The 12,923-nt window shown below is 39.3% G+C and overlaps 1 protein-coding gene across 13 annotated transcripts in view; it reads right to left on the bottom strand.

Annotated features, from left to right (window-relative positions):
• Window positions 1-12,923, bottom strand: part of ENOX2 (ecto-NOX disulfide-thiol exchanger 2) — a 288,002-nt gene that overhangs the window by 201,336 nt on the left and 73,743 nt on the right. The window contains exon 1 of one of the 13 annotated variants that reach the window (XM_059883752.1): window positions 1-12,923. This exon is cut by the window's right edge and continues 48,361 nt beyond it. The exons of the other annotated variants lie outside the window; for them this stretch is intronic. Coding sequence (XP_059739735.1) covers window positions 1-158 — 158 coding nt within the window. The 5' untranslated portion in view covers window positions 159-12,923. 13 annotated transcript variants of the gene reach the window in all.

Consider the following 12,923-nt stretch of genomic DNA (forward strand, 5'->3'; position numbering starts at 1 on the left):
ATCAGAAAATTACAATTTGTTTCATCTTTGTTGAGAGCTGCACTATCTATTCCATTACAGAGGAGGAGCTGATTTATGTGTAGCTGTTGAAAACACAATGAACCAGTCACCACAATTTTAACAAGTGTTGATGCTGGAATACCCACTTCAGATAGCATCTATAACGCTGTCATGAGGAAAGTTTACAGTACACTGCCTAAAGTAATGATGCTAGTTCCACATTTGCCAAGATTGGTGTCACTTCCATAGTACAAGGTTCCACTGGGGTGGCAATGAACATTCGCTCTTTCATGGGCTTTTAAACAAGGCCAAGTCGTATGTCCTAGAATGCTGTTTTTTGTTCTCTTCTTATTATCTAAGCTCTATAGCAGTTAGACTGGGCTAATATGAAGTTTGTTTTGGTTGTCCACAAATAAGTCACTCTTTGCATGTATCTTCCTCTTCTCATTCTTTATATATTAAAATTGTGGGTAGAACAATTTACAAGGAAGATAACAGTTACCATTAGGAAAGGGGTATGTCTTTATGACAAATGAATATAAAGTTTCCACCCACAAGGTTACAGAATGCAGGTAGTGTGGTGTGTCTTTGTTTGGGGAACCTGCAGAACAGTTGTAAACAAGTAGCCATAAAGCCATGTGCTGAGTATAAACAAAGCACTCAAAAACACAGGGACTGATTCTTCAGTGACCTGTTTAATAAGTCAAATTTGAGCTGATTCTTAAAGAATACATAAAGCAGATGTGGGGGAGGAAAAATAGAGCAGAGTATTTTAGGCAAAAGGGATTCCTGGAGCAAGGACACAGAGACTGTGAAAGTAAATTCAAGGAGAAGTTAGTGGGCTGTGAGGCTTGAATATCATGTAAAGGGTGCTGAGGAGCAGAGCAGCCATGCCTATCCTTTCATTTTGCTATGAGACTTGAATGGCATCTGATCTCCTGCATAGAAGGCCTATAGAAGAATAGCACCCACACTAAGATTTTCAAATGAAACTGGGCTACTGGAAGATAGATGAAGAGGCAGGAAAAAGGCAAACAGAGAGATAATCAGGAAATATAAATCGAACGATGAAAAGTAGAGAAATGATTTAAGGATGCTCACCTCAAACACTCCGGAGACAGTACTGGAGTGTGGCAGTACGTCTTAGGGATAGAATAGTTATTTCTGAGCCAGGATTTGGGCCTACAATATTAAAAGCAGAATCATAGTTTGAAAAAGTCATCTAGTTGTGGCTTTGACTGCAAATCAGTGGGTAGTTTTCACATGGAACTGGAGTGCCAAAGGCAGTCATTTGCCAACATAGATCAGTAGCTGTGATAAGAGTCATGTTTAAATACCAAGGGCAGTGCTTTGTAAGTCAGATTCTGCTGATGGATTCATTTGATCAAGATCCACGTTTGACCACTTCACCTCTACATGTAGACCCTCTGTTCTTTATTAAAGCAAAAACATTTTTTCTGACTTTCAGAACACAGGACACTGATGACTCTGGTGTTACAGAGTAGTACTGAGGGTTTCCCTCCAAATGCATCTCACTATCTTCACTCCTTCTTCCCTTCTGATCTAATACAATTTATCTTCTTTCTTAATTCTTGTTTCTTCTCTTAGCATAGGTCTTCCAAGAACATCTACAAGAGTTGTTTTAGCACAACTGATGAGCTCCTTCTCCCCACAAAGATTCAAAAGGGAGTAGAGATATACTAGAAGACCTCCAAGAAATACAAGTGGAGTTCTTGAAAATCTGCATCATCTGAAATTGGGAAAATTCTTAATAAACATTCAAAATCATTAGAACACATGCAAACCATTCCTTATTTCCATGTCCCATAGAATTTTAGAGCTGGAATGGGCTGGAGAGACCACATAATTCAATTTAGAGGTGAAATGACTTGTCCAAGGAATACAGTTATTGATAAATGAAGGAACTAACACTTAGATTTCCTGGAAAATTACTGTTTTTTAAGGCCAAAAGGACATGTGCTGAATTATTTACTTTTTAATTATGGCCAAAAAAAAAAAAAAAACCCATGTAACATGAGATTGACCCTCAACAAATGTTCAAGTACACACTGCAGTATTGTTATTTACTGTACAATATGCAAATTCTTATACACCAGATCTCTAGAACTTTTTCATCTTGCATAACCTTAGTTCCTTTAATGGTCTGTTGAAGTTACATTTTTGATGGAAATGCCAGAGCTTCCTAGGTAACCTCTTAAGCTTATTTTGTATGGAGTCATATCAATATAATCTGGTGTCTTACTTCAAATTACTTCATTTTAATTTAGTGAGAAGGACTCCAGGTTGCATGGGAATGATACTGTCTTACACACAGTTTTATAAAGAATGGGACCTTGATACATTTTATTAAATTAAAATTTAAAAGTTCTGTTCAACGAGGCAGCATAAGCAAAGTCCCAAGACAAGCCTCAGACTGAGAGATGATATTTACAAAGCACAAGGGATTCATATGCAGAATAGATAATCTTCTTCAAATTAGTAAGAAAAAGACTAACAACCAAATAGAATAACGGGCAGATGATATGAATAGGCAATTCATAGAAGAGGGAACCCACGTGGCCAATAAACACACGGAAGGATATTAAACCTCAACTAGTAAGTGACAGAATGCTCAATAAAACAGTGAGACATCATTTCATACACACAAGATCAGCAAAATGCTTTAAGTCAGACAATACTGCATGCTGGAAAATGTGGAGGAATAGGAACCCTCTTATACTACTTGGGGAAGTATAAATACTTGTTATAGGTTGAACGTTTGTGTTTTTCCAAAATTCGTGTATTGAAGTCCTTACCCCCAATGTGTTGATATTAGGAGGTGGAGCCTTTGGGAGATAATAAAGTTATGAAGGTGGAACCCTCATGAATGGGATTAGTGCCCTTATAAAGAGACCCCAAAGAGTTCTCTAGCTCTCTTTTCTGCCATGTGAGGATACAAAAGCTGACTGTAACCTGGAAGAGGGCCCTTACCAGAACGTGACCATGCTGGCACCCTGGTAGCAGACTTCCAGTCTCTGCAACTGTGAGAAATAGATGTCTACTATTTATAAGCCACCCAGTCTGTGATACTTTGCTATAGCAGCCCGAGCTGTAAGATAGTGGTATGACAACTTTGGAGAACAACTTGGCAATGTCTAGTAGATATGAAGATACACCTGCTCTGGAACCCAGAAATGCCACTTCAAGGTGAAAAAACATAGACACAACAGACACATACAGTGATGTGCTTTGGAGTACTTTTTGTAATAGTGAAAAATGAGGGGAAAAAAGCTAGAAAGTCCATTGAAAAGGAAATGGATAAATACGTTGAGAAATAGCTGTTCATAAAATGAAACAGTCTATAGCTGCTAAACTGAATATGTATGTATATCAATATAGATAAGCCAGAAATATTGAGTGAAAAACAAGTTGCTTAATGATATATGCAGTATGATATAAATATTATAAATATTGTTGACACAAAGCCTATGCCAACTGTGTTTCTAGATGCATACATGTTCACACCAACTTCAGGATAACAGTTCCTCTGAGGAGGAAAGAAGGAAAATGTGAACACAGAGAGGTACAAAGTAAACTTCAACTGTATTCTTAAAGGACTGTTAACAATCTGTATCTGTATTCTTAAAGGATTGTTAACAAATATGGAAAAAATTTGGTAAGTCTGTATGGTGGGTATAACTATATACCAAGTTTTTCTCTATATTTGAAGCTTTTCATAATATAATACTTTCTGAAAGAATGGAGAAGTACATTTCCTTTACAACTATTGATACTTGTGAAAACTAAAGTTAGCCATATGGTGTACATTATGTCAGTTCTGAACCCTGTTTTGTTACCTATCAGCTAATGCAGTTCAAATGCAGTTCAAATCGAGAGAGAGCTGGGCTTAGGGTCCCTTTTTATTTCAAATATAGTCTCACAAAGAGATAAGCATATGCAATTACACATCATAAACTTTCACAATATATATTGTCAAGTGCACACCTGGATCAAATTTTAAATCATCATTTAACAATCATCCATATAACTTTAAACTTTAGCTGGCACCTTCCTTCCTAGACTTAAGCTCATGAGCCAAGAATCAGTCCTATGTTGATGAGTATAGTTTCCCCAGCAAAGCTCAGTACCTGACACACAGTAGGAACTTGACAAATATCTGCTGAATATATTAATGAATGAATGGATGCATGCATAGCCACATATAAGTATGTTAATGAGTTGATCAAATTCAACACAGTACAAAGTAACCATTTTTAAAAAGTACATTAGATAACGGGCTTCCCAAGTTGTGCTAGTGGTAAAGAACCCGCCTCCCAGTGCAGGAGACGTAAGAGATACAGGTACGATTCCTGGATGGGAAGATCCCCTGGAGGAGGGCATGGCAACCCACTCCAGCATTCTTGCCTGGAGAATCTCAAGGACAGAGGAGCCTGGTGGGTTACCATCCATAGGGCTGCAAAGAGTCAGACATGACTGAAGCGACTGAGCATGCACACACACACATTAGATAATAATGTAAAGGTTTGTGTGTATGTTTCTTTAAATGTGATGGTGATGGAGTGTATCATGTATATGTTTATGAAGAGGGAAGGACTTTCTAAAGTGCAAACACCTAAATATCTAAATAAAACGCACATATGTAAATCTAAAAGATCATAATTTTTAGATTTATGTATTTATGCTCAAACTGTTTCCATCCAGGTTTCATTTATTCTTACAACCTCTAATAAAAATACATAAGGACAGATATTATCACTGTTATTTTTCTGAAGGGGAAATGGATTGAGAAGTGAAGTGAACTTGCCCAACTGCAAATGGTATCCCAATATCCGAGTTGATGCTCCAGCCACTAGAGCAGTGTATACTGGCAAAATTACAGTTATTATCACAGTCATCTTAGAGTGGGAGAAACAGATACAAGCAAGCATCTGAGATAGATAGAAAGGCCATAATTCATGCTCACTAATCTGCTTTGCAGGCTCTAGCAAAGGTAATTTAACTTCTGAATTCAAGTTACGTACTTAACCAGCACACACATACAAAGAGATATTAGGACTGGGAAAGAAGTTCACTTTGAGTTTTAAGTTGATAAAATTTTGCATTAACATTAGTCATTCCATTTAGTAGAAGAAATCAACAGACTGATTAGATGAAACACATTTAATGAAAATGTCCAAGATTTCAGAAAGAATTAAGTCTCAAATTATTATGAAATACAATTGATAAGAAAAAAGTTGAGTCTGATTAATCTTTTTAATTAATACCATGTGGAAAATCACATTGAGGTTAAAATATATTAATTTCACTCCTTTTCAAGTTTTATATGATCTAGTTAAATTACCATCACACAAAACCACTGAAATGAGCTACTACTCTCCATGTTGCTTTCCCTTAAGAAAATCAGTAAGAATCAGTTGGGTGTTTTCAAACCCAGGAAGCAAAGTAGGTATTGCTCCCAAAGCAGTTCTGAGGGTCAACTATGAATGAAATTTGATTACATTTTCAGCTTCACCTGATGCCTTTCCATCAAAGGGCTCAAGGACTTCATAGGAATGGCCACTTCCATGGAGTTTGATCAGTGGTGATCCATGGAAGGCACCTTTGTCCAGAAGTGAAAGGCAAAGGTGACCTTCTTAGACTGAGAGCAGAGGAAATGAGGCACACTCTGGTCCTGGGCTCTATTAACCCATTTTCAGTGGCAGATAATATTCAAACTCCAAAGGAAAAATTCAATGTTAAATGTATTCTATGTGCTTACAACACTTATTGTAACAAATATCAATGTACACTTCTTTATTCTAGCCCTTCTAATTTCACCCCATCTCTAATGTACTTGCTTTCCTTTTAAGTCTTCCTCTCTTAAAGGGGCTACTTCTTTTTCTGTGCTCTAGGAAAATAATAAGGACAAAAGTTACTTAAACCTCAAGAGCTGATGTAAGAAGGTAAATATTAGGGCAGGGTGCCATAATTATAATAATTCTTTTTATTAAATGCCCACTACATGCCACAGTGCCACCCTGTAGCAAAATGATGTACTTTAAATGTGGTGACAGGTGGTCTGCATGCCTGCAAACAGAAGAAATCCCAAGCTCTCATATCTTTTATGGTCAAAGGGATGATGTAGAACTTGTTGGGATAATAATAATGGCTAACATTTATTAGGAGCACGGTATAGGCATCGTTCTAGGAGCTTCAAATGCATTGACTCATCTGATCCTTACAATAACCCTACTAAGTAAGGTATGTGGTATTTTAATGCCCATTACAAGATGAAGAAACTGGAACTGAAAGGTGAAATCATTCACTCAAGATCACACAACTGGGAAGTGGTGAAGCTAGAGTTCAAATCCAAGCAGTGGCTCCAGAATCTACATGCTTAACCACAACACTACATTAATGACAAATTGGTTGAGATTAGGAACTGTCCCAAGAGTGAAAAAAAAATCACACAATTTTAGGGCTGGAATGAACCCTAAAGATTATTCAGTCCAACCTTCTTATCTTAGCAATGAGAAAAGGGAGGCAAGGAAAGGTTAACCTACTGGACTCCGGTCACACAGTTTGTAAGCAGCTTGAACTTGGATTACAGGGCAGGTCGTCTAAACCCTAGTCAAGTTTTCATTCAATTATATCATATTATGCTCTCCCAAATACACTCAGATGGCAAAATACAAGCAGAATTCAGTCATACTGTCTTTTCTGGGCCTGCCCCTGAGCTATTGAACAAGGCTAGAGAACATCCCCAGAACTGAGCTGATAGGCTTCGCTTTCATTTAAAGGAACCATGATCACAAGCCTCAGCTGAGTGCTCTCTGTTGTGCACCAATGCTCAGTTCAGTTCAGTTCAGTTGCTCAGTCGTGTCCGACTCTTTGCGACCCCATGAATCGCAGCACGCCAGGCCTCTCTGCCCATCACCAACTCCTGGAGTTCACTCAGACTCATGTCCATCGAGTCAGTGATGCCATCCAGCCATCTCATCCTCTGTCGTCCCCTTCTCCTCCTGCCACCAATCCCTCCCAGCATCAGAGTCTTTTCCAATGAGTCAACTCTTAGCATGAGGTGGCCAAAGTACTGGAGTTTCAGCTTTAGCATCATTCCTTCCAAAGAAATCCCAGGGCTGATCTCCTTCAGAATGCACTGGTTGGATCTCCTTGCAGTCCAAGGGACTCTCAAGAGTCTTCTCCAACACCGCAGTTCAAAAGCATCAATTCTTTGGTGCTCAGCTTTCTTCACAGTCCAACTCTCACATCCATACATGACCACGGGAAAACCATAGCCTTGACTAGACAGACCTTTGTTGGCAAAGTAATGTCTCTGCTTTTCAATATGCTATCTAGGTTGGTCATAACTTTCCTTCCAAGGAGTAAGCATCTTTTAATTTCATGGCTACAGTCACCATCTGCAGTGATTTTGGAGCCCCAAAAAATAAAGTCTGACACAGTGTCCACTGTTTCTCCATCTATTTCCCATGAAGTGATGGGACCAGATGCCATTATGTTCGTTTTCTGAATGTTGAGCTTTAAGCCAACTTTTCACTCTCCACTTTCACTTTCATCAAGAGGCTTTTTAGTTCCTCTTCACTATCTGCCATAAGGGTGGTGTCATCTGCATATATGAGGTTCTTGAAATCTTAATTCCAGCTTGTGCTTTTTCCAGCCCAGTGTTTCTCATGATGTACTCTGCACAGAAGTTAAATAAGCAGGGTGACAATATACAACCTTGACGTATTCTTTTTCCTATTTGGAACCAGTCTGTTGTTTCATGTCCAGTTCTAACTGTTGCTTCCTGACCTGCATACAGATTTCTCAAGAGGCAGGTCAGGTGGTCTGGTATTCCCATCTATTTCAGAATTTTCCACAGTTTATTGTGATCCACACAGTCAAAGGCTTTGGCATAGTCAATAAAGCAGAAGTAGATGTTTTTCTGGAACTCTCTTGCTTTTTCCATGATCCAGTGGATGTTGGCAATTTGATGTCTGGTTCCTCTGCCTTTCTAAAACCAGCTTGAACATCTGGAAGTTCACGGTTCACATATCGCTGAATCCTGGCTGGGAGAATTTTGAGCAATACTTTACTAGTGTGTGAGATGAGTGCAATTGTGCAGTATTTTGAGCATTCTGTGGCATTGCCTTTCTTTAGGATTGGAATGAAAACTGACCTTTTCCAGTCCTGTGGCCACTGCTGAGTTTTCCAAATTTGCTGGCATATTGAGTGCAGCACTTTCACAGCATCATCTTCCAGGATTTGAAATAGTTCAACTGGAATTCCATCACCTCCACTAGCTTTGTTAGTAGTGATGCTTTCTAAGGCCCACTTGACTTCACATTCCAGGATGTCTGGCTCTAGGTGAGTGATCACATCATCATGATTATCTTGGTCGTGAACCTCCCTTGTACAGTTCTTCTGTGTATTCTTGCCACCTCTTCTTAATATCTTCTGCTTCTGTTAGGTCCATACCATTTCTGTCCTTTTTCGAGCCCATCTTTGCATGAAATGTTCCCTTGGTATCTCTAATTTTCTTGAAGAGATCTCTAGTCTTTCCCATTCTGTTGTTTTCCTCTATTTCTTTGCATTGATCGCTGAGGCAGGCTTTCTTATCTCTTCTTGCTATTCTTTGGAACTCTGCATTCAGATGCTTATATCTTTCCTTTGCTCCTTTGCTTTTCACTTCTCTTCTTTTCACAGCTATTTGTAAGGCCTCCCCAGACAGCCATTTTGCTTTTTTGCATTTCTTTTCCATGGGGATGGTCTTGATCCCTGTCTCCTGTACAATGTCACGAACCTCCGTCCATAGTTCATCAGGCACTCTATCAGATCTAGGCCCTTAAATCTATTTCTCACTTCCACTGTATAATCATAAGGGATTTGATTTAGGTCATACCTGAATGGTCTAGTGGTTTTCCCTACTTCCTTCGATTTAAGTCTGAATTTGGCAATAAGGAGTTCATGATCTGAGCCACAGTCAGCTCCTGGTCTTGTTTTTGCTGACTGTATAGAGCTTCTCCATCTTTGGCTGCAAAGAATATAATCAATCTGATTTTGGTGTTGACCATCTGGTAATGTCCATGTGTAGAGTCTTCTCTTGTGTTGTTGGAAGAGGGTGTTTGCTATGACCAGTGCATTTTCTTGGCAAAACTCTATTAGTCTTTGCCCTGCTTCATTCCGTATTCCAAGGCCAAATTTGCCTGTTACTCCAGGTGTTTCTTGACTTCCTACATTTGCATTCCAGTCCCCTATAATGAAAAGGACATCTTTTTTGGGGTGTTAGTTCTAAAAGATCTTGTAGGTCTTCATAGAACCATTCAACTTCAGCTTCTTCAGTGTTACTGGTTGGGGCATAGACTTGGATTAGTGTGATATTGAATGGTTTGCCTTGGAAACGAACAGAGATCATTCTGTTGTTTTTGAGATTGCATCCAAGTACTGCATTACGGACTGTTTTGTTGACCATGATGGCTACTCCATTTCTTCTGAGGGATTCTTGTCCACAGTAGTAGATATAATGGTCATCTGAGTTAAATTCACCCATTCCAGTCCATTTGAGTTCGCTGATTCCTAGAGTATCGACATTCACTCTTGCCATGCTACCAATGCTACTTCTGCATTAAACTTGCTTTCCCACTCTTCAAAGTGACTATGATACATCTTCACCTCTCTCCTCACTCCTCCCCCATCTTCCCCACTCCTCTTCTGCCCTTAGCTGGTGATCTTGCCTCATATTATGGAGAAAACAAAAGTCATCAGGAAAAGCTGTCTTATCTTCCCACCACCAAATCTACAAACTGACCTACATCTTTATTTACAATCTGTCTCTGCTGTCCTTTTAAAGTAGTGTCCCTGAAGCCCATACTCTCTTGTCAGCTTATGGACTTTGCTCCTGCAGATATTCCTCTTCTTCTGCATTATCAGTTTTCCATTTTTACTGGAGGTCAGCTTTGATTTCTACTCTTTCAATGTCCTATATTTCTCAACCACCGGTAAATCCTGCCTTTTGATTCTAACTTCAAAATACTTCTTGAATGTCTCCATTTCTCCTCATCTTTCTTAACATCATGTTTATCCAAGTTACCATTTCCTCTTACCTAGACTCCTGCAATTAAAAAAATGGCCTTCTAATAGGCTGTCCTGCTTCCATTCTTGCCCGTCTTTAACTCATTCTCCACTGAACAGCCAAATTAGTCTTTATAAAATGTATTTTAAAATTCATGCTACTCCCACATGTAAAACCTTTCTATGGATTCCTACTGCTTTTAGCATAAAATTCAATTTTTTTGAGGTCTATAAACCCTGTATGATGTGGCCCCTATTTACCTCTCCCAACTTCGTCTCTTGGCATGTTTCCTTTCACTCAACCATGCCAGCCCTCCCTCTGTTCCTACAACACACCCAGTTCTTTCTTGCCTCAAAAGACTTGTGTTTACTGTCCCTGAGGTTCTTTATGTGGCAGTTACCTCCTCATTTACCAGATCTCAGCCTGATATGTGTCTTTTCAGAGAAACTTTCCTTCCGTGATATCTATGTTGTTGTTTTTTGCTGTTTAGTCACTCAGTCATGTCCTACTCTTTTGCAACCTCACAGACTGTATCCCACCAGGAGTGGGTTGCCATTCCCTTCTCGAGGGGATCTTCCCAACCCAGGAATCGAACCTGCATTGCAGGCAGATTCTTTACCATCTGAGCCACCAGGGAAGCCCTGATATCTATGTAAGTCCTGCCAATTTTTTCATTAGTAGCTGTGCTAGCACTTATCACCACCAGTAAGAATTTTACACATGTGATTCTTTGTTCACTTGTCTGGTTCAAAGCTCAGTGAGGGCAGGGACCTTTGTCTATCTTTTTTTCATGTTGTATTTCTAATACCTAACAGAGTATCTGGCACCAAGCAAGTGCTCAATAAATTTCTGCTGAATTATGAGATGAATGAATGAATTACTGGATCCCATTGAAAAATATCTGGGACAATGGTTGAATAGGGAGAGACACATTACTTAGAATAAACCAAACAAAAAGAGGAAGAAGTGAATTCATGCTATCCAAAATATGGATGCTCTTCTTCAGGTCTTCTATAATCACTTATCAACACATTGCTGTCAAAGGTACTCTAACCAGGGGGAAATAACTCTGGTGTCTTTAGGGAAAGAATCTGGCTGGTTACATGATCCTAAACCTTTTGCCAAACTGTAATCAGCAGATAACCCATTCTGATCTCCTTTTGTGGTGATCTTTTACTGAACAGGAAAAAAAAAAAAAAGAGTATCTGCAAGGTTAGCTCATATACAGGTCAGGACCTTGAGGATGATAATCATCTGTCAAATATGCTCCTTCCCACTACACACACTTGAACAGAAAGTGAGAGTTACGTTTTACTTGGTTATTTTTACCTCGAGTCATTTATTCCTCTGCTAAGTAGTTTATCGATTCTTCAACATCAATTTGGAGCTGGAGTTTACAGCACTCCTGTCAGAAATCTTATAGTGCTCAAAATAAATGTCTTGCCCAAACAATACCATGTCAGTTGTCAAAGATGTAACTCAGGAAAACAAATGCACCTAAAGCTAGAAACTAAATATAGTTATCCCCTCATCCACACACACTTGGGATGTGACCTTTCTAAGAAAAGAAAATAAAAAAACTATAACATATGAAGAATTCGGTAGTATAAGGAGTCTAATAAGGAAAGTGTTAGAATTCACTATAGCCTACTACCTCCCACTGATGTTCCACAACAGATATTTTAGACAGGAAGCACAAGGTTGCCAAATATTCTTGTTCTACATTTCCTGTACTAGTTTCACATCCTACACATCTAGCCCTAGTATTAAAAATATTGTCCATGATAATTTACTCCCTGGCTTCTAGAGCGGGAGCCTCCAAGTCCTGCCTATAAACATTTTGGCATTCAAATTCTGACTTTCACCCTGTAGAAAGTACATCTTATCTGCCTACACACACCACCCTCTTCTAGCAAAAGGTTGGTTATGCTCAAATGCTTTGGGATTAGGAGTAAGGAAGTCTTGAGTTACATATCTAAGTATAACCCACCAACTAATGGACCAGAGAAACAGAAGAAAGATAGAAATGTTTTAACAGTGTCACCCAAGGTGTACATATTCATGTATAATGATACATACATACAGGACTAAATTTTCTTTTGACCTTAGAAGGAAAGCAGGTGCTAAACATTCTTGAGTCTTAGCATTGCACATTTAAAACAACTGCTTTACATGTTGATTTGGAGTTGCAGTTCATCTGAGACACTTAGGGGATTCCCCAAAGTGCACCAGAATTTGGGCATATACGAAATTGTAATTACTTCCATTCCTTTTCTCCAATTTCCTCATAATTGCTTCTCCTGATATGGCCCTATGTTCTTTAGGGGATTGTGGAAAGGGTTCCAACACACCAGTTGGTCTTATAAAGCTGCATGACCAGGCAGGGCCATTCTTTTAACAAATATCTATTGAGTACCTGCTAGGTGCCAAGCACTGTTCTAGAAACTGGCATAAGAAGCCCACAGAGGGGATGCACAGGTTCAAATGAGCTTAAGAGAGTAACAAGGAGAGCAGGATATCTGATTTCTATGGCTATTTCTTTTCTGTTTTTAATCAGGCAATGGAGCAGCTACTGCCATAGGCTGTCAGTTGCAGGTGAGATGTCAAACAAGGGGCCTCTTCCTCAGGGCCCCCTGGCTTTGTCTTCCCTCCTTTCTAATTCCAGTATAGCACACCTCAGGATCCAGGGAAAAGAGATCTGAAGGATGAAGGCAATTTTGTGCTGAGTAACTGAGACAATCAGAATGCTCTCTAAAGTTAGCTCCCCAAACCATCCCTGCCCTGAGCCCAGTTCTCCACTGCCACTTGCTTTATATCTTGGTTTTCAGTTCAGTTCAGGCGCTCAGTCGTG

This window comes from Bos taurus, chromosome X (genome assembly GCF_002263795.3).
Source record: "Bos taurus isolate L1 Dominette 01449 registration number 42190680 breed Hereford chromosome X, ARS-UCD2.0, whole genome shotgun sequence".
NCBI classification, from domain to species: domain Eukaryota; kingdom Metazoa; phylum Chordata; class Mammalia; order Artiodactyla; family Bovidae; genus Bos; species Bos taurus.